The sequence below is a fragment of the Carcharhinus amblyrhynchos genome, chromosome 22 (assembly GCF_965287045.1).
Source record: "Carcharhinus amblyrhynchos chromosome 22, sCarAmb.v2.hapA, whole genome shotgun sequence".
NCBI lineage: Eukaryota > Metazoa > Chordata > Chondrichthyes > Carcharhiniformes > Carcharhinidae > Carcharhinus > Carcharhinus amblyrhynchos.
Window position 1 is genome coordinate 9,998,973 of NC_137345.1, and position 25,018 is coordinate 10,023,990.

Here is a 25,018-nt window from a genome sequence, read left to right on the forward strand (position 1 = left end):
CTTCAAGAACAAAGAATAAAGAACAAAACAGCCCGGGAAACAGGCCCCTAGGCCCAACGAGCCCACGCCACCATTTTAACATTATGTGTCCCCCCTCCACCCATGACCCTTATCTATGCTTATGGCATTCCACATTGAGGGAAAACTAATTTAGGGACAATTTATTACACCAATCAGCCTAATAGCACATCTTTGGGGTGTGGGAGGAAACCGGAGCTCCCGGAGAAAACCCACGCAAACACGGGGAGAATGCGCAAACTCCCACAGACACTGGCCCAAATCCATGTGTCTGCACAGAAAACAGTGATAGCCACTGAGCTGTCGTGTTGCCCAGCATCTGGCCCAGTTTAAGCGTACACTGACGACGTGAAGTACTAGGCTATTCTTGAAACAACTAAGGGCAGACCTCGTACGACCCATCGTGCGTACGCCCCTCGATGGACAACAAGGCGGACTGAAGCACCTGTGAATTAAAAGAGAAAAACATTAGTATCATCCCCATCCTTATATGTTACCAGGGACGTCCCAAGGCTGCTGAACCTTATTTAAAACAATCTTCTATATCCCTCCACCTCCAACCCACTCATGTGCCTGTCTAAGTAACTCTTAAACAACTCCAGCATGCCTGCCTCCACCACATTGCTTGGCAGAGCATTCCATACCCCCACTACCCTCTGTGCGAAAAACCTCCCTCTAAAATCCATGTTATACCTTGCCCCCCTCACCCTGAGGCTATGGTTCCTCATAATGTGTGTTTCTAACATAGGAAAAAGCTTACCACTGTTTCCTCTATCTATACCCTGCATAATCTTATATACCTCTATTAGATCCCCCCTCAGTCGCCTTCTTTCAAGGAAAAACAGCCCCAATTTGCTCAATCTTTCCTCATAACCCAGTCCTTCCATACCAGGCAGCATCCTGGTAAACCTCCTCTGCACTCTCTCCAGGATCTCCATGCCTTTCCAGTAGTAAGGCGACCAGAACTGGACGCAGTACTCCAAATGCGGCCTAACCAATGTTCTATACAACTGCAACATTAGACTCCAGCTCTTATACCCCTTCCTATAAAGGCAAACATACCATAAGCTTTCTTCACAACCTTCTCCACTCATACTGCCACGTTCAAAGACTTGTGCACTTGCACCCCCAGGTCCCGCTGCGTTTCTATGCTCTTTATAGGTCTACCCTTTATCATATAACTCCCCCCTACATTATTTCGGCCAAAATGCATCACCTCACATTTATCAGGTTTAAACTCCATTTGCCATGTATCTGCCCAATATACCAGCCGATCAATATCCCGTTGTATTGCCAGACACTGCTCCTCACTGCCCGCCAATCCAGCCATCTTAGTGTCATCTGCAAATTTGCTGATCACACCACTTACCCCCTCTTCCAAGTCATTTATGTATATTACAAAAAGAAGAGGCCCCAGTACTGAGCTCTGCGGCACACCACTAGTGACAGATCTCCAGCTAGAAAAGGACCCTTCCACTACTACTCTCTGTCTCCTCTTACCAAGCCGGTTATCAATCCATCTAGATACCTGGCCTTGTATTCCATGAGCCTTAATCTTTACAACCAACCTACCATGAGGGACTTTGTCAAATGCATTACTGAAATCCATATAGACGACATCAACGGCGCGTCCTTCGTCGACCGTTTTGTCACTTCCTCAAAACATTCTACAAGATTCATAAGGCAAGACTTCCCCTTAACAAAGCCATGCTGCGTATCCCTAATCAGATCGCAATGCTCTAAGTGGTCATACATCCTATCCCTAACAATCCTCTCCATCAACTTGCCTACCACTGACGTCAAACTCACCAGCCTATAGTTACCGGGGCTATCCCTCCCACTCTTTTTAAACAATGGTACCATGTTCGCTATCCTCCAGTCCTCTGGGACCTCACCTGTGTCCAAAGAAGAGACAAAGATTTGTGTCAGAGGCCCAGCAATTTCATCTCTCACCTCCCTAAGCAGCCTAGGGTAAATGCTATCAGGGCCCGGAGATTTATCAGTTTTAATGCTGCCAAAAAGCCCTAACACTTTCTCCCTCGTAATGGGTAGTTCCTTCAATTGGTCTACAGCTCCCTCGAAGACAGTACCAGACATCAAGCCCCTCTCCTTTGCGAACACCGATGCAAAGCATTCATTCAGGATCTCCCCCATTCCCTCGGACTCTAAGCACAGTTCCCCTCCTCTGTCCCTGAGAGGACCAATTTTTCCTCTATCCACCCTTTTGTTCCTGACATAGGAGTAAAATGCCTTTGGATTTTCCTTAATCCTGCCTGCCAAAGCCATTTCATGCCCCCTTTTTGCCCTTCTAACTCCCCTTTTGAGATCCCTCCTACTCCCTGTATTCCTCCAATGCTTTCTCCGTTCCCAGTTGCTTAGACCTAACATACGCCTCTCGTTTCTTCCTGACCAAGTCCTCAATATCTCCAGTAATCCACAGCTCTCTAATCCTACCTTTCCCATCCTTCCTCTTAACCAGCACATGTCTTTTCTGCAACCATTTTAGTTTTCCCTTGAAAGACTCCCACATGCCGAACGTGGACTTGCCCTCAAACAGCCTATCCCAATCTGTATCCCTAACTTCCTGCCTAATCTGGCTGTATCTAGCCTTCCCCCAATTTAGCACCCTCCCCTTAGGACAGCACTCACCTTTTTCCATTAATATCCTAAAGTAGACAGAGTTGTGGTCACTGTTAGCCACATGTTCACCGACTGCAACCTCAACCACCTGTCCCGGCTCATTACCCAGAACTAAATCCAGTATAGCCCCCTCTCTAGTCAGGCTAGCTACATACTGCTCCAAGGACCCTTCCAGTACACATCTTACGAATTCCTCCCCGTCCGAACCCCCAGCTCTAGGCACCTTCCAATCCACCCCATGGAGATTAAAATCTCCCACTACAACAACCCTGTTCTTCCTACACTTATCCAAAGTGTCTTTACATATACCTTCTTCCACTGCCCGCGGGCTGTCGGGTGGTCTATAGTACACCCCTAGCATAGTAATCGCTCCCTTCCTATTCCTCAACTCCACCCACAGCGACTCAATTCCTAGCTCCTCTATATTACCTTCCCTCTGCACCGCTGTGATGTGCTCCCTAACTAACAACGCCACTCCCCCTCCTCTTTTCGACCCTCCTCTGTCGTGCCTAAAACACTTATACCCAGGAATATTAAGGCCTTAAGCTCATCCATTTTACCCGTCACACTCCTCGCATTAAAACAGATGCACTGCAGATCTATAGGCCCACTGGGATCCTCCTTCTCCCGGGGAATTTTCCTCTCATCCAGACTTACCCTGTCACCCAACTCACTCCCAATCCCAGTGCCTACTGAGCTATCTGTCTCCTTCCCACTCCCCCCCCGCTCCATATTAGTTTAAACCTTGCCGAAACACTCCAGCTAACCTCCCAGCTAAAATATTTGTGCCCTTCCCATTTAAGTGTTCCCCATCCCACTTGTATAGGTGCCCTTCCCTTGCAAAGACTTCCCAATGGTCTACAAAAGTAAAACCCTCTGCCCTGCACCAATCCTTCAGCCACACATTCAGCTGTAGGATCTCATTATTCCGAGCCCCGCTATTACTCGGCACTGGCAGCAGCCCAGAGATTGCCACCCTGGAGGCCCTGCTCTTCAGCCTGGCCCCTAACTCTCTGAACTGCCTACGCATATCCCCCCTGCTCTTCCTTCCTACGTCCTTCTCTCCTATGTGTACAATTACATCAGCCTGGGTCCCTTCACCCTTCAAAATTCCCTCTACCCACTCCGAAACATCCTGTACCCCTGCTCCAGGGAGGCAGATTACCATCCTGGAGTCCCACTTTTGCCCACAGAACCGCCTATCAATTCCTTTAAGCCTCTCATCCCCCACCACTATCTCACATCCAGCCCCCTTCCTTCCCTCTGAGGCATTCTGGTCCTCCTCTCTTGCCCTTTCTACCCCAGTTGTCGCTTTACCCTTGATATTTTGGGAGACTACCTCTGGGGTGGTCTTAGTACCATGACTCCTCTTCTCCCTCCCCTTCCTAACAGTAACCCACTCAACCCCCGACCTAGGCTCTGGGATCTCCACTTGACCGTGGTTCCTATTCATTATTGCCTCGTTCTCCCTGACTAAAAATAAATCTTCCAGAATGAATATCTAAAGTTCTCTGGGGTGGAGAATTCCAAAGATTCGCAACACCGTGAGTGAATAAAAATCACCTCATCGCATCCTTCGTGTCTGTCACTTTATTCTGAGACTGTGATCCTGTGTTGCAGAATGCCCAGCCCTGGTAGGGTGGTACATATATGCTCAAAATGTACCCTGTCAATCTCCTTAAGAATTTTACACATTTCAATCCAATCACCTCTGATTCTTCCAACCAACAGGAAATATGCACCTTGTGGACTTGTTAGCGCGAGTGGGCGAAAAGACCACTACGGATTCAGGGTGTAGTTCAGTAACGGCACAGCTTTATTTTCTTTTACGTCGACGGAGATGCAGTCAGGACATACAATCGGACTGTCCCGAAGGCGCTCTAAAGGTCCGTCACAACGGGCTACAGTTATACCTGAACTTCGGTGTCGTATGCGATTCAAATGCTAATACTTTCTTTCCAGTATTCGGCTTTAGCCGTCCTGCCTCGATGTTTTCGAGCGTTAGGATGATTGTTTTAAGGTGTGTTAATCGTTTTTGTCTGATTGGTTATGAATGGTCTAGAATCTCTGGGGTTTGAACAATGGGTATGTGATTGATCTCAAAGATTTTGGGGGGGCCAGGGACGTTTCCTTAGCTATGCTAATTTTTAGGTGTCTCCACAGGTTGTTTGACTGGTTTAGAAGTGCTGATTTAGTGGGGTGGGGATGTGTTTTTTAATTTAGTTCCTGTAGGTGCCATTCTGTCCAGCTTCCCTTGTGTGCTAGCCCTCATTTGCATTCTAAAAGCATGCTCTTGCCTACTGATCAGTGTCTGTTACTTTGTGATTTTTAGTGGAGAGGCTCTGAGTGTAATTTTAGCCTGCTTCCATTTTGTGTGCCCAATTTCATAAAATTTGTTGTCCGATAACAAACTCAACTTGTTCCCATCCCATCCCCTTATCCCAGGAACCAGCCTTGGGAATCTTCGTTGCACTTTTTCCTGAATAATGTGTCATTCCTGGTGCACTGACCTGTGGGGCAGACAGAGGCCCAGATGGCCGTCCCTGGGCCGTGTTCACTGAGTCGGGAAAGACAATAAAAAATGAGTTGGGACGGGCGACCTGGGAGCAAATCCACAGGCTGCTCAGCCCGGAGGCGAGCTGGACACAAGGCCTGTTTCTGTGTCCCAGCGCCATGGTTAATAAATAAAATCATTTAAACAACAAAATCATCACTCCGGCCCTGACCACTCACCAGAGTTTGTCCCAAAGAGTAACTCTCCCTTCCCAGAGAGTAACTTCCCTCTCCAGAAGGTGCACCCTGGCTGTCCATAAGAACCCACCAAGTTCAGGCCTTTCCTTCACTATTCTAATCTGCACATTCCGGATTCCACACACACTTCTGTTCATCCAAAATCCCACTTCACTTGAGGCAGATGATGAATTTAAGGCAATCCAGAGTTGAACGAATCACATTTGTGTGAATGCCAGCCTGATTCCAGTCCCACTCCCACTCTCGGGGCTTTGAAATTCCAGCCATTCCCGGGATTTTCTCCATGACAGGGACCCTCCAGACCTGGGTGTCAGATTAACCTTTCACCTGAAAATCATCACCGAGCTCTGTGAACATGACTGGGGGAGGAAAATCTGAGCCATCTCGTCCCTCAGTATTACACTGGAATGTTCCTGTAGATTTTATACTCCAGTCTCTGGAGTGGGACCTGACCCTGCAATCCACCCATTCAGAGGCGTCAGTGCAAAGCTTGAGTGACAAGGTGACACAATAACAATGGCCACTATACATTAACAAGAAATCATTGGCAGTGAAGCACTTTGGCACTGACAGCACGGCTCTATATTCATGTTTTCATTCAGCACAAACTAGAAAGAGAATGATGAATACAGATATTGGAGAGTTTCCTCTGTACACAGCGGTAAATCTTATTAAAATGTTTCTCTCTGTATTAAGCATTTATTTACTTGGTCAATTGCTGAAATGTTGTCTCCTCAGTTTCAGGTGCATCGTGGGCAGAAAAGAGAGTCACAGGAATTGTGGGAAGAGCGATCACAATAAATTGCCATTATGATGAACAATACAAAGAAAACATGAAATATTGGTGTCAGGGTTGGACTGTAGTTTGTTCATATTTAGTGAGAACGGATGATCCAGATGGACGGCGAGGGAGAATGTCGATCACAGATAACAAGGCACAAGGAATATTTGCTGTTACGATGGAGAATCTTGACTTTGGAGATGCAGGATCGTATCGCTGTGGAATTGAGACTTATTTCTTTGATCCAAAGTTTAATGTGGAGCTGCAAATATCTCTCGGTACATTATTCTCAATGATTTTCTTTATTACTGAAATGTCTGATCCATGTTTTATTCACAAGGAAACATTGACAGCTCCGATATCCCGAGGCTCTGCAACAATGCAGAGTCTGACAGCTAGAGGGCAGAGATCTGGAAATCCGACTCTTGTGACACAAACTCAATTTGTGGCCTGTCCAACATTCTGATCAAAAACTTCAAACATTATCAGGCTAACAATTCCTTTCACTATGGGATATTGTGAAAGAAATTACCCGCGATGCTCAGAATATTTTCCTGTCTCTGAAATGTATTAAATATCACACTGTCAGATTTTTACAGTCCGGATCAATCTAATAGTCAGACATTAACAAAGTGAAGTGAGCAGCCAGTTGGTAGTAATTGTACCTTGTTGGTTTAGCACTGAATGGTGGGGCTGTGGGGGTGGGTGGGGGAGCACAGAGGGGTTAAATACACAGAAATGGACAATATGTTGGGAAGCCAGTCAAACTCCCAACATCCGTATGTATCCACAATGTGTCAGTTTGTGCTTCTTTCAAATAAACCAATGAAAACTCAGGGTGAAGCTGACAGATTAAAAGTTAAATTGGCAAATTTAACAAATAAATAATCCAAAATGGTGAAAGCCCCTAAAAGGGATCAAAGAACAAAGAACAATACAGCACAGGAACAGGCCCTTCGGCCCTCCAAGCCTGCACCAATCACATTTACCTTTCTAGACCAAGCGCTTATATTCCTCTCCTCCCTGTTTGTTCATATGTCTGTCAGGATAAGTCTTAAATGTGGCTAATGTATCTGCCCCAACCATCTCACTTGGCAGTGCATTCCAGGTCCCCACCCACCATCTGTGTAAAAACATTCCCCTGCACATTTCTACTGAACCTGTCCCTCCGAGCTTGAACTTGTGCCCTCTTGTAATTGTCATTTCTGCCCTGGTAAAAGCTTCCAACTGTTCACTCTATCTATAACTTTCATAATTTTATAAATTTCTATCAGGTGTCCCTCAGCCTCCGTCTTTCCAGGGAGAATAATCCCAGCTCATTCAAACTCTCCTCATAGTTATTACCCTCCATACCAGGGAACATCCTGGTAAACCTTTTCTGCAATCTCTCCAAAGCCTCCACATCTTTCTGGTTGTGTTGTGACCTGAATTGGACACCATATTCCAAATGTTCCACATGATCATAAAAAGCCCCAAGGGAACTTTAAGTGTGTCAATCAGTGTGTGATCAAATCGCCTCATTGAGAATCAGGTTATCAGATTCAGTCTATTAATCGCTCAGTGAGAGCAATTAGTGGAATCTACCTGTGCCTGCTTGGGTTACTGAGCAAGGGCAGAAAACAGAGGCAATGGGGGAGGCTGAAGAACAAAGAACAAAGAACAACACAGCATGGGAAACAGGCCCTTCAGCCCAACGAGCCCGCGCTGCCATCTTAACAATGCGTTTTTCCTCCTCCACGCTTGACCCATGTCTATGCTTATGGTACCCCCATTGGAAACCAGATTAAGGGGAGAATAATTTAGGGACAATTTGTTACACCAATCAGCCTAAGAGCACATCTTTGTGGTGTGGGAGGAAACCGGAGCACCCGGGGGAAACCCACGCAACCACAGGGAGAATGTGCAAACTCCCACAGATACTGGCCCAAATCCATGTATCTGCACAGCTAGCAGTGATAGTCACTGAGCTGTTGTGGTGCCCATCTGCTGGTCCAGTTTTAAGCATACACAAATGACGCAAAGTACGAGGCCACTCTTGAAACATCCAAGAGCAGCCCACACACGACCCACCGTGTGCATGCCCCTCGTTAGACAACAAGATAGACCGATGAACCTGCGGAGTAAAAGAGACAAAACATCAACACGCAACATTAGATTTCCAGGAACGTCCCGAGGCTCTGATCCTTATTTAAAACAGTCCCCTATAACCCTCCATCCCTATTTCGCTCATGTGTCTATCCAAGTAAATCTTAAACAAGTCCAGCGTGCCTGCCTCCACCACCTTACTTGGCAGTGCATTCCATACCCCCACAATCCTCTATGTGAAAAACCTCCCTCTAGCATCCAAATTATACCTTTCCCCCCTCACCCTAAGCCCGTGGCTTCACATGATATTTGTCACCAATCCAGGAAGAAGGAAGTGACTGGGAAAGATGCCAAGAAGCATTGGAACCTCACTGCTTATTTCTAACTGGATTGTGTGAAAGGTTTAATATCAGTATTTACAGGGTGTTGACTTTCACAACAGTGGTGGGAATGTGTATTTCTGGGTGACATTTTGGCGATTGTATCTATCAGATCAGCATGGGTGGTTCTCAGACTGTTTTATTTTGGGCCTCAGATGAGGACCCAGGTGACCAATAGCATCAATAGCAGCAACTGCCTCCTCCACACAGACCCTGAGCTCCACAAGACAAAGGAATGAACAGAGACAAGCAGCTCGCTGACGGGCAATCCCACAACACAGGGAGTACACGTTTCCTGATCAACTTCCTTGATGTGTTGGAATTCCAGTGTCTGAAGAGGCTCATTTGACAACAGCCAGAACGTTTCACCGACACAGAGTGATTCCATCTGAAATGTGGTCAGCGGGTCCAAATCCCACTGGAGAGTCCGGCAGCGTAGTGCTGAGTGGGCCACTGCACACACACCGATCTGTCACTGCGGAGATTGGCGCATGAGCACTGGCCCCGTCACTGCTGGCCTCCCGATCACTATCCCGACGCCCCCCCCCCCCCCGCCCCCCCCCCCCCCCCCCCACCCCCACCACCACCATCCGACCACTGGCCTACCAGAGCTCTCCTGGGCCAGTCCCGATCCCCCCCACCCCCCAACGCCCCCCCTCCCCCCACCCAGATCGCCAGTGCTGATCGCCCTCCCCTTTCCCTCTCCCTCCGATCCCAGTGCACAGTGTCAGTTAGAACCACCATAATTATTGAGCCCCCAAGAGGCCCCACCCTTCAGTATGCCATCCCCCCACCCCCTGCACCCCCCCAACCCCCCAGCACCACCCACATTGGCACTGGTGCCTGATGGGAGGTGCAAGTATTTGTTTTTCATTCAATTGGGTACATGGGCATCGCTGGCTGGGTGGTTTTTATTGCCCATCCCGAGAGGTTTGCAAGGCCATTTCAGAGGACAGTTAAGAATTAATCACATTGTTTTGGTTCTGACATCACATGTAGGCCAGACCAGGAAAGGATGGTAGATTTCATTCCCTAATTGGCATTAGTGAACCAGATGGGTTTTTCCAACAACCAACGATGGTTTCATGGTCATCAGTAGATTCTTAATTCCAGATTTTCTTTATTGAAATCAAATTCCACCAACTGCCGTGGTGGGATTCGAATCCCGGTCCCCAGAACATTAGCTGAGATTCTGGATTAATAGGCTGGCAATAACACCAATAGTCTATCACCTCCCCATGGATATGTGCATATCTTTGGTTGTGGGAGGGAACTGAAGCACCCAGAGGAAAACCACGCAGACACAGGGAGAACGTGCAAACTCCACACTGACCACACAGCCAATGCTGGAATTGAATCCGGGTCCCTGGCGCTGTGAGGCTGCTGTGCTAATCACTGTGCCACTGTGACACACTGGGTTGACTGAACAAGCAATCCAATCTAATCCCACCATCCAGTTCTTGATCCAGAGCCCCGTAGGTTACAGCATCTCAAGTTTAATCCATTTTCCTTAACATGATCAGGTTATCCGCCTCTCCCACCCTCTAACACTCTTCCAGGCAGTGAGTTCTGAACTCTCAACATCCCCCGAGTGAAATAACCCATTGTCCCAAATCTCCTCTAATCCATTCACCAATTAATTGAAATTTTTGTTTCCTGGTTCGAGGTCTGATCTGGAGAGCTGCTATGTTCTGATATAATAGTAGACATTGTAGTTCAGGCTGCTTGGAGGATGGAGAGATGTGGAGAGCTAGATGTGTTGGTGAGATTGCAATGTGACTGACCCTGGATGAGAAGTTGATGAGCTGAAATTCACAGGGTGTTTGATTTTTAGATGTTCAGTCAGTTTCTGAATGTTTGTTTCTTTCCCACAGAAACCGTTTCTGTTCCTGTGCTTAGATTTCTATCACCACTAGATGCCTCATGTTCTGGGGGCTCAGTGTCCGTCTCCTGTGAGTCTGTCCGGGGATCACTTCCCATTCAGTACACATGGTATGAAAAGACCCCGTCTGAAGATTCAAAGATCTCTGACACCAATAAACTGGATCTACGTTGTCAGTCCTTCACACAGCAACATCATCAATATTACTGCACAGCCTCAAATAGCCAGGGAGAAAAATCCAGTGAAATGGTTACCGTGTCAGTGATCCACATTTCAGAGAATGATTGCAGTTATTTAACACAAATCAGCAGCGTTGGTAAATATCACTTTAAGCAACAGAAATTCAATTATGTCTGTCTGAAATGCTCACGGGTTTAGTTTTTCTGATTGTTCAAAGCAATTTTAGTAAAAATAGAATTGGATTTGTTTTCAGTTTTCACAACTTCAGGACAATTTTAAAGTCTGTTCTGGTCACTGCTGGAACTGATTCAGAGCCATTGTTATGATGTAGGAAGCTCAGCACCAATGTGTGAGCAATAGGTTTCCTCAAAGAGCAATGTGATCATGAGCAGACAGTTTGCTTTCTGACAGTTGCTGTTTGAGAATATAATAGCTCCAGGAGATGGATGTGAAGGAACTGTGCTTTATTGTACAAAATGAAAATAAACAATAACCACACACCTGTGGTGAACCCAACAGATCCCAACCGGGACAAAAAGATTAATGGAACCTCTCAAGGTCTTGCTTTATAAAGGGATTAGTATACAATCTCAATATGGTTTTCTAATTATCAATCAGCAGGAAGAACATATTCAATGAGCCAAATGATATCAAACAGGGAAGTATTCAATTGCATTCCAAGCTGTATCGGGGAGAATGATCATTGTATGGTGGAGTTTCTGATGCAGATGGAAGAGGAGAAAGTGGGTTCCCGGACATGTGTCCTTTGTTTGAACAGAGGGGAGTATGGTAGGGTGAGGGAGGAATTGGCGAATGTTGATTGGGGGAGCGCATTGGAAGGTAGGTCTGCTGGGGAACAGTGGAGGATCTTTAAGGAGATCTTTCTTGGTGATCAGCAGAAATTCATTCCGATGGTTAAAGAGGATCGTAGGAGGAGAGATAATCAGCCATGGATAACGAAGGAGGTAAAGGAAAGTGTTAAATTAAAAGTGTATGCGTTTAGAGTAGCTAAGAGTAGTGGGCGAGAAGAGGATTGGGAGAGGTTTAAATGTTAACAAAGAATGACAAAGAAGTTGATAAAGAAGGGTAGGATGAACTATGAAGCTGGGCTAGCGCTTAATATAAAAAAGGATAGTAAGAGTTTTTATAAATATATAAAAAGGAAGAGGCTGACTAGGGTGAACATTGGACCCTTAGAGGATGAGAGGGGGGACTTAGTGGCAGGGGATGGGGAAATGGCAGAGGCCTTGAATAACTTTTTTGTTTCGGTCTTCATGGAGGAGGACGTGAACAATTTGCCGGGTGTTAGCGATGGAAAGCTGGGAGGAGTGGAGGGCCTGAATGACATTATTGTTACTAGAGAGGCAGTGCTTGACAGACTGGAGGGACTGATTGTGGAAAAGTCCCCAGGACCGGATGGAATGTATCCAAGGGTTCTGAAAGAAATGGCGGAGGTGATAGTGGATGCCTTGGTGATTATTTTCCAAACGTCGCTGGATTCCGGGGAAGTGCCGGAAGATTGGAAAACGGCTAATGTTACGTCGTTGTTTAAGAAGGGTGGCAGGCAAAAGGCAGGGAATTATAGGCTGGTTAGTTTAACATCTGTTGTAGGTAAAATGTTAGAATCCGTGATCAAGGAGAAAATAGCGAGGCATCTTGAGGAGAATTGTTTGATAGAGCAGACGCAGCACGGATTCGTTAAAGGGAAGTCGTGTCTGACGAATTTATTGGAGTTCTATGAGGATGTGTCTAGGGCGGTGGATAGAGGGGAGCCGGTGGATGTGGTGTTTCTTGATTTTCAGAAGGCGTTTGTTAAGGTGCCTCACAAGAGGTTATTACAGAAGGTCAGGGGGCATGGAGTTGGGGGTAGGGTGTTAGCGCGGACAGAGGATTGGCTGTCAAATAGGAGGCAGAGAGTGAGGGTCAATGGGTGTTATTTGGGTTGGCGGTTGGTGACTAGTGGAGTGCCCCAGGGGTCGGTGCTGGGGCCTCAGCTATTTACCATTTATATAGATGATCTGGAGGAGGGAACCGAGTGTATGGTGTCGAAATTTGCTGATGACACCAAGATTGGTGGAACGGCAAATTGTGCAGAGGGTGTGGAGAGTCTGCAGAAGGATCTAGATAGGCTGGGCGAATGGGCCAGGAACTGGCAAATGGAATTTAATGTTGGCAAGTATGAAGTTGTCCACTCTGGTAGGAATAATGGTAGGAAGGACTATTACTTACATGGCGAAAAACTGCAGCATGCGACGGTGCAGAGGGACCTCGGGGTCCTTGTGCATGAGTCGCAAAAACCCAGCCTGCAGGTGCAGCAGGTGGTCAGGAAGGCAAATGGGATGCTGGCCTTCATAGCGAGGGGGATTGAATATAAAAGTAGGGAGGTCTTGCTGCAGCTGTATAGGGCATTGGTGAGGCCGCAGCTGGAGTACTGTGTGCAGTTTTGGTCGCCGCACTTACGCAAGGATATTTTGGCCTTGGAGGGAGTGCAGAGGAGGTTTACTAGGCTGATATCGGAGTTGAGGGGGTTGAACTATGAGGAGAGGCTGAATAAACTAGGCTTGTACTCGTTAGAGTATAGAAGAACGAGGGGAGATCTCACTGAGACATATAAGATGATGAATGGGATGGATAGGATAGAGGTGGAAAGGCTCTTCCTGCTTAGAAAGGACAGTAGGACTAGAGGGCATAGCCTCAAGATAAAGGGGGGGCGGTTTAGAACAGAGTTGAGGAGGAACTTCTTCACTCAAAGGGTGGTGAATCTCTGGAATTCTCTGCCCGTTGAAGTGGTGGAGGCTGCCTCGCTAAATATATTTAAGACGCGGGTTGATAGGTTTTTGATAGGCAAGGGGATTAAGGGTTATGGGGAGAGGGCGGGAAAGTGGAACTGAGACACGACAGATCAGCCATGATCTTATTGAATGGCGGGGCAGGCTCGAGGGGCTAGATGGCCTACTCCTGCTCCTATTTCTTATGTTGTTATGTTCTCTGAACACAGTGGTAAATCCTATTGAAATATATCTGTTTGTATTAAACAACTATTTTCAGTTCAATTTTTGACCTGTTGTCTTCTCAGCTCCAAGTGCATTATGGGCAAAAAATAAGGTAACAGGAGTTTTGGGAAGAGCGATCACTATCGATTGTCACTATGACAAATTGTCCCAGTCACATGTGAAATATTGGCGTCGTCAGTGCTCTGTTTTGGTAAAATCAGATGATCCAGATGGACGGCGAGGGAGAATGTCGATCACAGATAACAAGAGACAAGGATTGTTTGTTGTTACGATGGAAGATCTTCGCTCAGGAGATGCAGGATGGTACAGCTGTGGTATTTCTAAGTCCGGCCTCTTTTCAATATTTCCTGTAAAGCTACAAATATCTGACGGTAAATTGTTCTCGGTGATTATCTTTATTACTCTCAACAGAAATGACTGATCGCTGCTTTATCTGGGAAGAGACATTGACAGCTCCGATGTCTGGAGGCTCCGCGGCAGTGCAGAGTCTGGCAGCTAGAGGGCAGTTAGAACAATGATTATGTTGGAGGAATTGTAATTCAGAGGTTCAGAGTAATGATCCAGAGAGATGGGGTCAGATTTACTGCACCTTGGACCATGTTGTCCTGGTTAACAAGTTGGCAAGGACCTCACCCATGCTCCTGTTGACTGGATAATAGACTTTGACCAATTCCCGAGTACTCACCAGATACTCATTTCTTCTCTGTAATAAATTGCTTCAGCTCAATAAACCTCCAGACTCGGTTGAAGTTAGGCTCCAGCGCTGAGTTCAAAAACAAAGGGACTCAGTACAAAAAGAGCAGTTCAAGCCAGTTTCCCCAATTAATGAGAAGCTGATAGCTTCTATCTCCCAGCTCATGTCCTTTGGATGATACTTACGTTGGAATTTTACTGCCTTGCCCACCGTGGTATTGAAGCGGGTTTGGGACAGGCAACGGAAATGTCTGTTGATCTTGGGTGTGATTTTCCAGTCTTGCTTGCTTGAAGCCATAATACCCCACCCTAGACTTTAAACAGTACTCACACCTCAAGGTTAAATGGTGCTTAATGTTTAATGTTAAATACAAACAATGGCTGGAATTCTCCAAAATTGTCCGCGACTAGAATTATCCAGTCCCGCTGCTGTGAATGGAGATTTGGCTGAGCTTCAAATTCCCCATTCCAACTGACAGCGGGGGCAGATCGCTCGATATCAGAGAATTCAGGACAAGATTAGATTGTAGGAAAGATATTTAAATCTCTGTTATTTCAGCAAACATCCACAGTCTATCTCTGGACACATTCCAATGCTTGTCACGAACAAATCTGCTTTCATGAATATCTGGTGTCTGTGAGAGCAATCAATAGATACTACCTGCATTTGGCCAAGCTCCCACTGCCATCTCTCTCTCTCACTCTCTCTCTAACACTTTCCCTTCCTCCTCACATCCTGGGTGAGGTACAGAAATGCTGGAAATATGTAACTATTTAATTTTTTTGTCATTCTAAATTTAATCATTCAAAGTTTAAAGTTAATGCTTTTTTAACTCAGTGCCACAAGTAGGCTTACTAATACTACTGATAGATACTACCTGAATTTGGCCAAGTTCCCACTGCCATCTCTCTCTAACACTTTCCCTTCCTCCTCACACCCTGGATGAGGTGGAGAAATACTGGTAAAATGAAACTATTTAATTTTTTGCTCATTCTAAAGTTTAAAGTTTTAAAGTTGAAAGTTTAACTTTTATTTAATTTGTGTCACAAGCAGGCTTACATTTACACTGCAATGAAGTTGCTATGAAAATCTTTTAATGATTGTTTTTTTCCCCCAACAGAACCCGTGTCTGTTCCTGAAATTAAATTTCTATCACCACCAAAAGTCTCATGTTCTGGGGGCTCAGTGTCCGTCTCCTGTGAGTCTGTCCGGGGATCACTTCCCATTCCGTACACATGGTATGAAAAGACCCCGTCTGAAGATTCAAAGGTCTCTGACACCAATAAACTGGATCTACATTGTCAATCCTTCACACGGCAACATCATCAATATTACTGCACAGCCTCAAATAACCAGGGAGAAAAATCTAGTGAAATGGTCACTGTGTCAGTGATTCATGTTTCAGAGAATGATTGCAGTTATTTAACACAAATTAGCAATATTGGTAAATATCACTTTAAGCAACAGAAATTCAATTATGTCTGTCTGAATTGCTCACGGGTTTAGTTTTTCTGATTGTTCAAAGCAATTTTAATAAAAATAGAATTGGATTTGTTTTTCAGTTTTCACAACTTCAGGACAATTTTAAAGCCTGTTCTGGTCACTGCTGGAACTGATTCAGAGCCATTGTTATGATGTAGGAAGCTCAGCACCAATGTGTGAGCAATAGGTTTCCTCAAAGAGCAATGTGATCATGAGCAGACAGTTTGCTGTCTGACAGTTGCTGTTTGAGAATATAATAGCTCCAGGAGATGGATGAGAAGGAACTGTGCTTTATTGTACAAAATGAAAATAAACAATAACCACACACCTGTGGTGAACCCAACAGATCCCAACCAGGACAAAAAGATTAATGGAACCTCTCAAGGTCTTGCTTTATAAAGGGATTAGTATACAATCTCAATATGGTTTTCTAATTATCAATCAGCAGGAAGAACATATTCAATGAGCCAAATGATATCAAACAGGGAAGTATACAATTGCATTCCAAGCTGTATCGGGGAGATTTCTCTGAACACAGTGGTAAATCCAATAGAAATATATCTGCTTGTATAAAACAACTATTTTCATTTAAATTTTTGACCTGTTGTCTTCTCAGCTCCGAGTACATTGTGGGCAGAAAATAAGGTAACAGGAGTTTTGGGAAGAGCTATCACTATCGATTGTCACTATGGCAAAGAGTCCCAGTCAGATGTGAAATATTGGAGTCGTCAGTGCTCTGTTTTGGTAAAATCAGACGATCCAGATGGACGGCGAGGGAGAATGTCGATCACAGATAACAAGACACAAGGATTATTTGTTGTTACTATGGAGGGTCTTCGCTCAGGAGATGCAGGATGGTACAGCTGTGGTATTGATAAGCCCGGCCTCCTTTCAATATTTCCTGTAAAGCTTCAAATATTTGATGGTAAATTGTTCTCAGTGATTATCTTTATTACTCTCGACTGAAATGACTGATCGGTGTTTATCTGGGAGGAGACATTGACAGCTCCGATACCCGGAGGCTCCGCGGCAGTGCAGAGTCTGGCAGCTAGAGGGCAGTTAGAACAATGATTATGTTGGAGGAATTGTAAATCAGAGGCTCAGAGTAATGATCCAGAGAGATGGGGTCAGATTTATTGCACCTTGGACCACGTTGTCCTGGTTAACAAGTTGGCAAGGACCTCACCCATGCTCCTGATGACTGGATAATAGACTTTGACCACTTCCCGAGTACTCACCAGATACTCACCAACAGCTCATTTCTTCTCTATAATAAATTCCTTCAGCTCAATAAACCTCCACACTCAGCTGAAGTCAGACTCCAGCGCTGAGTTCAAAAACAAAGGCACTCAGTACAAAAAGAGCAGTTCAAGCCAGTTTCCCCAATTAATGAGAAGCTGATAGCTTCTATCTCCCAGCTCATGTCCTTTGGATGATACTTACGTTGGAATTTTACTGCCTTGCCCGCCGTGGTATTGGAGCGGGTTTGGGACAGGCAACGGAAATGTCTGTTGATCTTGAGTGTGATTTTCCAGTCTTGCTCGTTTGAGGCCATAAAACCCCACCCTAGACTTTAAACAGTACTCACACCTCAAGGTTAAATGGTACTTAATGTTTAATGTTAAATACAAACAATGTCTGGAATTCTCCAAAATCGTCCGCGGCTGGAATTATCCAGTCCTGCTGCTGTGAATGAAGATTTGGCTGAGCATCAAATTCCCCATTCCAACTGACAGCGGGGGCAGATCGCTCGATATCAGAGAATTCAGGACAAGATTAGATTGTAGGAAAGATATTTAAATCTCTGTTATTTCAGCAAACATCCACAGTCTATCTCTGGACACATTCCAATGCTTGTCACGAACAAATCTGCTTTCATGAATATCTGGTGTCTGTGAGAGCAATCAATAGATACTACCTGCATTTGGCCAAGCTCCCACTGCCATCTCTCTCTCTCACTCTCTCTCTAACACTTTCCCTTCCTCCTCACATCCTGGGTGAGGTACAGAAATGCTGGAAATATGTAACTATTTAATTTTTTTGTCATTCTAAATTTAATCATTCAAAGTTTAAAGTTAATGCTTTTTTAACTCAGTGCCATAAGTAGGCTTACTAATACTACTGATAGATACTACCTGAATTTGGCCAAGCTCCCACTGCCATCTCTCTCTAACACTTTCCCTTCCTCCTCACACCCTGGATGAGGTGGAGAAATACTGGTAAAATGAAACTATTTAATTTTTTGCTCATTCTAAAGTTTAAAGTTTTAAAGTTGAAAGTTTAACTTTTATTTAATTTGTGTCACAAGCAGGCTTACATTTACACTGCAATGAAGTTGCTATGGAAATCTTTTAATGATTGTTTTTTTTCCCCAACAGAACCCGTGTCTGTTCCTGAAATTAAATTTCTATCACCACCAGAAGTCTCATGTTCTGGGGGCTCAGTGTCCGTCTCCTGTGAGTCTGTCCGGGGATCACTTCCCATTCAGTACAAATGGTATGAAAAGACCCCGTCTGAAGATTCAAAGATTTCTGACACCAATAAACTGGATCTACATTGTCAATCCTTCACACAGCAACTTCATCAATATTACTGCACAGCCTCAAATAACCAGGGAGACAAATCCAGTGAAACGGTTATAGTGTCGGTGATCCACATTTCAGAGAATGATTGCAGTTATTTAACACAAATCAGCAACATTGGTAAATATCACATTAAGCTTCAAAAAAATCAAGTAATTTTGAATAATGTCTGCCTGAATTGCTCACGGGTTTAGAACATAGAACACTACAGCACAAACAGGCCCTTCGGCCCACGAGTTGCGCCGATCACATCTACACCTACCAATCTATAGACCTATCTATAACCCCCAATCCCATTAAACCCCATATACTCATCCAGAAGTCTTTTAAAAGACCCCAGTGAGTTCGCCTCCACCACCACTGACGGCAGCTGATTCCACTCACTCACCACCCTCTGAGTGAAAAACTTACCCCTAACTTCACCTCTGTACTTCCCTCCCCGCACCTTAAATCTGTGTCCTCTCGTAGCGACCATTTCAACCCGGGGAAATAGCCTCTGAGAGTCCACCCTATCTATTCCTCTCAACATTTTATAAACTTCTATCAGGTCGCCTCTCAACCTTTGCCTCTCCAGGGAAAAGAGTCCCAGCTCCCTCAATCTATCTTCATAAGGCATGCCTCCCAGTCCAGGCAACATCCTTGTAAATCTCCTCTGTACCCTTTCAATAGCTTCTACGTCAATCCTTCACACAGCAACTTCATCAATATTACTGCACAGACTCAAATAACCAGGGAGACAAATCCAGTGAAATGGTTATAGTGTCGGTTATAGAGGTTATAGAGGCTATTTCCCCAGGTTGAAATGGTCGCTACGAGAGTTTAGTTCCATAGGTCGTTCAAAACAATTTTAATGAAAATAGAATTGCCTTTATTTTTCACTTTTCACAACTTCAGGACAGTTTTAAAGTCTATTCTGGTCAATGCTGGAACTGATTCAGGGCCATTGTTGTGTTGTAGGAAGCTCAGTGACAATTTATATGCAATAAGCTCCCTCAAAGAGCAATGTGATCATGAGCAGGCAATCTGCTGTCTGACAACTGCTCTTTGAGAATTTAATAACTCCAGGACCTGAATGTGAAGGAACTGTGCTTTTATGGTACAAAATGAAAATAAACAATAATGTGGAATCTGCTGCCATCGGTGGTGGTAGAGGCGAACCTGCTGGGGTCTTTTAAAAGACTTCTGGATGAGTATATGGGATTTAATGGGATTGGGAGTGACAGATAGTTCTATGGCTTGGTAGGTATGGATGTGGTCGGTGCAACCTGTGGGCCGAAGGGCCTGTTTGTGCTGTAGTGTTCTATGTTCTATATTCTATGTACATGCCTGTGGTGAACACAACAGATTCCAACCAGGACTAAAAGATTAATGGAACCTCTCAAGGTCTTGCTTTATAAAGAGCTTAGTATACAATCTCAATATGGTTGTTTAATTTCAATCCGCGGGGAGCACGTATTCAATAAGCCCAATGATTTCAAACAAGGAAGTATTCAATTGCATTAGAAGATGTATTGCAGAGATTTCTAAGAACACAGTGGCAAATCCTATTGGAATATATCTGTGTGTATTAAACAATTATTTTCAGTTCAATTTTTGACCTGTTGTTACTTCAGCTCCGAGTGCATTGTGGGCAAAAAATAATGTAACAGGAGTTTTGGGAAGAGCGATCACTATCGATTGTCACTATGACAAATTGTCCCAGTCACATGTGAAATATTGGAGTCGTCAGTGCTCTGTTTTGGTAAAATCAGACGATCCAGATGGACGGCGAGGGAGAATGTCGATCACAGATAACAAGACAAAAGGATTATTTGTAGTTACTATGGAGGATCTTCGCTCAGGAGATGCAGGATGGTACAGCTGTGGTATTTCTAAGTCCGGCCTCCTTTCAATATTTCCTGTAAAGCTACAAATATCTGACGGTAAATTGTTCTCAGTGATTATCTTTATTACTCTCGACTGAAATGATTGATCGTTGCTTTATCTGGGAGGAGACATTGACAGCTCCAATATCCCGAGGTTCCGCAGCAGTATAGTTTCCGGCAGTACAGGGCAGTTAGAACAATGATTATGTTGGAGGAATTGTAATTCAGAGGCTCAGAATAATGATCCAGAGAGATGGGGTCAGACATATTTCACCTTGGACCACGCTCTCCTGGTTATGAAGTTGCCAAAGGCCCCACCCATGCTCCCAATGCCTGGATAATAAAACTTGAACACTTCTCGAATACTCACCAGACTCTAACTAAAAGGTCACATTTTCTCCTGATGTAAATTCCTTCAAACCTGTGGAACCTCCACATGCGGTTGAAGCCAGATTCCAGTGCTGAGTTCAAAAACAAAGAGATTCAGAACAAAAAGAGCAGTTCAAGCCAGTTTCCCCAATTAACTATTTCAGTTGCTGCCAGCGGATAGCTTCTATCTCTCAGCTCACGTCGTTCGGATGACACTTACATTGGAATTTTACTGCCTTGCCCACCGTGGTATCGGAGCTGGTGTGGGGCAGACAACGGAAATGCCTGTTGACCTTGGGCGGGATTTTCCAGTCTCGCTTGTACAAGGCCATAACACCCCACCCTAGATTTGAACCAGTACTCACGCTTTAATGTTGAATGGTACTTAATGTTGAATGTTAAATACAAATACAAACGATGGCTAGAATTTGCCAAACTCGTCCGAAACTAGAATTCTCCAGTCCCGCTGCTGTGAATGGAGATTCGGCTGAGTGCCAAATTCCAACTGGCAGCGGGGGCGGATCACTCGATATCAGGCTATCCAGCACATGATTAGATTTTAGGAAAGATATTTAAATCTCCATTATCTCAGCAAACATCCACAGTCTATCTCTGGTCACACTCCAATGCTTGTCACAAACTAATCTGCTATCATGAATATCTGCTGTCCGTGAGAGCAATCAATAGATACTACCTGCATTCGGCCGATCTCCCACTGCCATCTCTTTCTCTCTAACAGTTTCCCTTCCTCCTCACATCCTGGGTGAGGTGTAGAAATGCTGGTAATATGTAGCTAGTTAATTTTTTTGTCATTCTAAAGTTTAATCATTTAACGTTTAAAGTTAATGCTTTTTTTTACTCAGTGTCACAAGTAGGCTTACATTAACACTGCAATGATGTTACTGTGAAAATCCATTAATGATTGCTTTTTTCCCACAGAACCCGTGTCTGTTCCTGAACTGAAATTTCTATCACCACCAAATGCCTCATGTTCTGGGGGCTCAGTGTCCGCCTCCTGTGAGTCTGTCCAAGGATCACTTCCCATTCAGTACACATGGTATGAAAAGACCCCGTCTGAAGATTCAAAGATTTCTGACACCAATAAACTGGACCTGCATTGTCAATCCTTCACACAGCAACATCATCAATATTACTGCACAGCCTCAAATAACCAGGGAGAAAAATCCAGTGAAATGGTTACAGTGTCAGTGATCAACAGATCGGAGAAAGAATGCAGTTATTTAACACATATCAGCAACATTGGTAAATATCATGTTAAGCTTCAAAAAAACAACTAATTTTTAAATTAATGTCCATCTGAATTGCTCGCGTTTTAGTTCTATTGGTCATTCAAAGCAATTTTAATAAAAATAGAATTGCACTTACTTTTCACAACTTCAGGACAGATTAGAAGTCCATTTTGGTCAATGCTGGAACTGATTCAGAGCCATTCTTGTGATGTAGAAAGCTCAGTGCCAATTTATAAGCAATAAGCTCCCTCAAAGAGCAATGTGATCATGAGCAGACAATTTGCTGTCTGAGAATTGCGATTTGAAAATTTAAAAACTCCAGGAGCCGGATGTGAAGGAACTGTTCCTTTATTGTACAAAATGTAAGCAAACAATAACCACACGCCTGTGAACACAACAGATTTCAAACTGGACTAAAAGATGAATGGAACCTCTCAAGCTCTTGCTTTATTATGGTCTTCGTATACAATCTCAACATGGTTTTCTTATTATCAATGTGCAGGGAGCAAATATTCAATAAGCCCAATGATTTCAAACAAGGAAGTATTCAATTGCATTAGAAGATGAATTGCAGAGATTTCTCTGAACAAGGTGGCAAAACCTATTGAAATATATCTGTTTGTATTAAACAATTATTTTCAGTTCAATTTTTGACCTGTTGCCTTTTCAGCTCCGAGTGCATTGCGGGCAAAAAATAATGTAACAGGAGTTTTGGGAAGAACGATCACTATCGATTGTCACTATGACAAATTGTCCCAGTCACATGTGAAATATTGGAGTCGTCAGTGCTCTGTTTTGGTAAAATCAGACGATCCAGATGGACGGCGAGGGAGAGTGTCGATCACAGATAACAAGACACAAGGAGTATTTGTTGTTACTATGGAGGATCTTCGCCCAGGAGATGCAGGATGGTACAGCTGTGGTATTGATAAGCCCGGCCTCCTTTCAATATTTCCTGTAAAGCTTCAAATATCTGACGGTAAATTGTTCTCAGTGATTATCCTTATTATTATCGACTGAAATGACTGATCGGTGCTTTATCTGGGAGGAGACATTGACAGCTCCGATGCCTGGAGGCTCCACAGCAGTGCAGAGTCTGGCAGCTAGAGGGCAGTTAGAACAATGATTATGTTGGAGGAATTGTAATTCAGAGGTTCAGAGTAATGATCCAGAGAGATGGGGTCAGTTTTATTGCTTGGGCCACGCCCTCCTGGTTATGAAGTTGGCAAGGACCCCACCCATGCTCCCGATGCCTGGATGATAAACCTTGACCACTTCCCGGATACTCACCAGATACTCACTAACAGCTCACTTCTTCCCCTGCAGTAAATTCCTTCAGCTCATTAAACCCCCACACTCAGTTGAAGTCAGGCTCCAGTGCTGAGTTCAAAAACAAAGAGATTCAGAACAAAAAGAGCAGTTCAAGCCAGTTTCCCAATTAACTATTTCAGTTGCTGCCAGCGGATAGCTTCTATCTCCCAGCTCATGTCCTTTGGATGACACTTACATCGGAATTTTACTGCCTTGCCCACCGTGGTATCGGAGCTGGTGTGGGGCAGACAACGGAAATGCCTGTTGACCTTGGGCGGGATTTTCCAGTCTCGCTTGTACGAGGCCATAACACCCCACCCTAGATTTGAACCAGTACTCACGCTTTAATGTTGAATGGTACTTAATGTTGAATGTTAAATACAAATTCAAACGATGGCTAGAATTTGCCAAACTCGTCCGAAACTAGAATTCTCCAGTCCCGCTGCTGTGAATGGAGATTCGGCTGAGTGCCAAATTCCACCTGGCAGCGGGGGGCGGATCACTCGATATCACGCTATTCAGCACATGATTAGATTTTAGGAAAGATATTTAAATCTCCATTATCTCAGCAAACATCCACAGTCTATCTCTGGTCACATTCCAATGCTTGTCACAAACTAATCTGCTATCATGAATATCTGCTGTCCGTGAGAGCAATCAATAGATACTACCTGCATTTGGCTGATCTCCCACTGCCATCTCTTTCTCTCTAACAGTTTCCCTTCCTCCTCACATCCTGGGTGAGGTGTAGAAATGCTGGTAATATGTAGCTAGTTAATTTTTTTGTCATTCTAAAGTTTAATCATTTAACGTTTAAAGTTAATGCTTTTTTTTACTCAGTGTCACAAGTAGGCTTACATTAACACTGCAATGATGTTACTGTGAAAATCCATTAATGATTGCTTTTTTCCCACAGAACCCGTGTCTGTTCCTGAACTGAAATTTCTATCACCACCAAATGCCTCATGTTCTGGGGGCTCAGTGTCCGCCTCCTGTGAGTCTGTCCAAGGATCAATTCCCATTCAGTATACATGGTATGAAAAGAACCCATCTGAAGATTCAAAGATTTCTGACACCAATAAACTGGACCTGCATTGTCAATCCTTCACACAGCAACATCATCAATATTACTGCATAGCCTCAAATAACCAGGGAGAAAAATCCAGTGAAATGGTTACAGTGTCAGTGATCAACAGATCGGAGAAAGAATGCAGTTATTTAACACAAATCAGCAACATCGGTAAATATCATGTTAAGCTTCAAAAAAGTCAATTAATTTTTAAATTAATGTCCATCTGAATTGCTCACGCTTGAGTTCTATTGGTCATTCAAAGCAATTTTAATAAAAATAGAATTGCACTTATTTTTCACAACTTCAGGACAGATTAGAAGTCCATTTTGGTCAATGCTGGAACTGATTCAGAGCCATTCTTGTGATGTAGAAAGCTCAGTGCCAATTTATAAGCAATAAGCTCCCTCAAAGAGCAATGTGATCATGAGCAGACAATTTGCTGTCTGAGAATTGCGATTTGAAAATTTAAAAACTCCAGGAGCCGGATGTGAAGGAACTGTACTTTTATTGTACAAAATGTAAACAAACAATAACCAAACGCCTGTGAACACAACAGATTTCAAACTGGACTAAAAGATGAATGGAACCTCTCAAGCTCTTGCTTTATTATGGTCTTCGTATACAATCTCAACATGGTTTTCTTATTATCAATGTGCAGGGAT

At 44.2% G+C, this 25,018-nt stretch overlaps 2 protein-coding genes across 2 annotated transcripts in view; one reads left to right on the forward strand and one right to left on the reverse strand.

Annotated features, from left to right (window-relative positions):
• LOC145357144 (uncharacterized) overlaps nt 1–25,018 on the reverse strand; it is a 149,448-nt gene that overhangs the window by 74,503 nt on the left and 49,927 nt on the right. The gene's annotated exons all lie outside the window — the stretch shown is intronic.
• Nucleotides 1–25,018, forward strand: part of LOC145357130 (titin-like) — a 31,574-nt gene that overhangs the window by 1,364 nt on the left and 5,192 nt on the right. Inside the window, 10 exon segments of the mRNA XM_080210289.1 lie at nt 6,148–6,468; nt 10,530–10,853; nt 13,794–14,102; nt 15,546–15,869; nt 16,524–16,832; nt 18,286–18,609; nt 20,103–20,411; nt 21,663–21,986; nt 22,644–22,952; nt 24,201–24,524. Coding sequence (XP_080066415.1) covers nt 6,148–6,468; nt 10,530–10,853; nt 13,794–14,102; nt 15,546–15,869; nt 16,524–16,832; nt 18,286–18,609; nt 20,103–20,411; nt 21,663–21,986; nt 22,644–22,952; nt 24,201–24,524 — 3,177 coding nt within the window.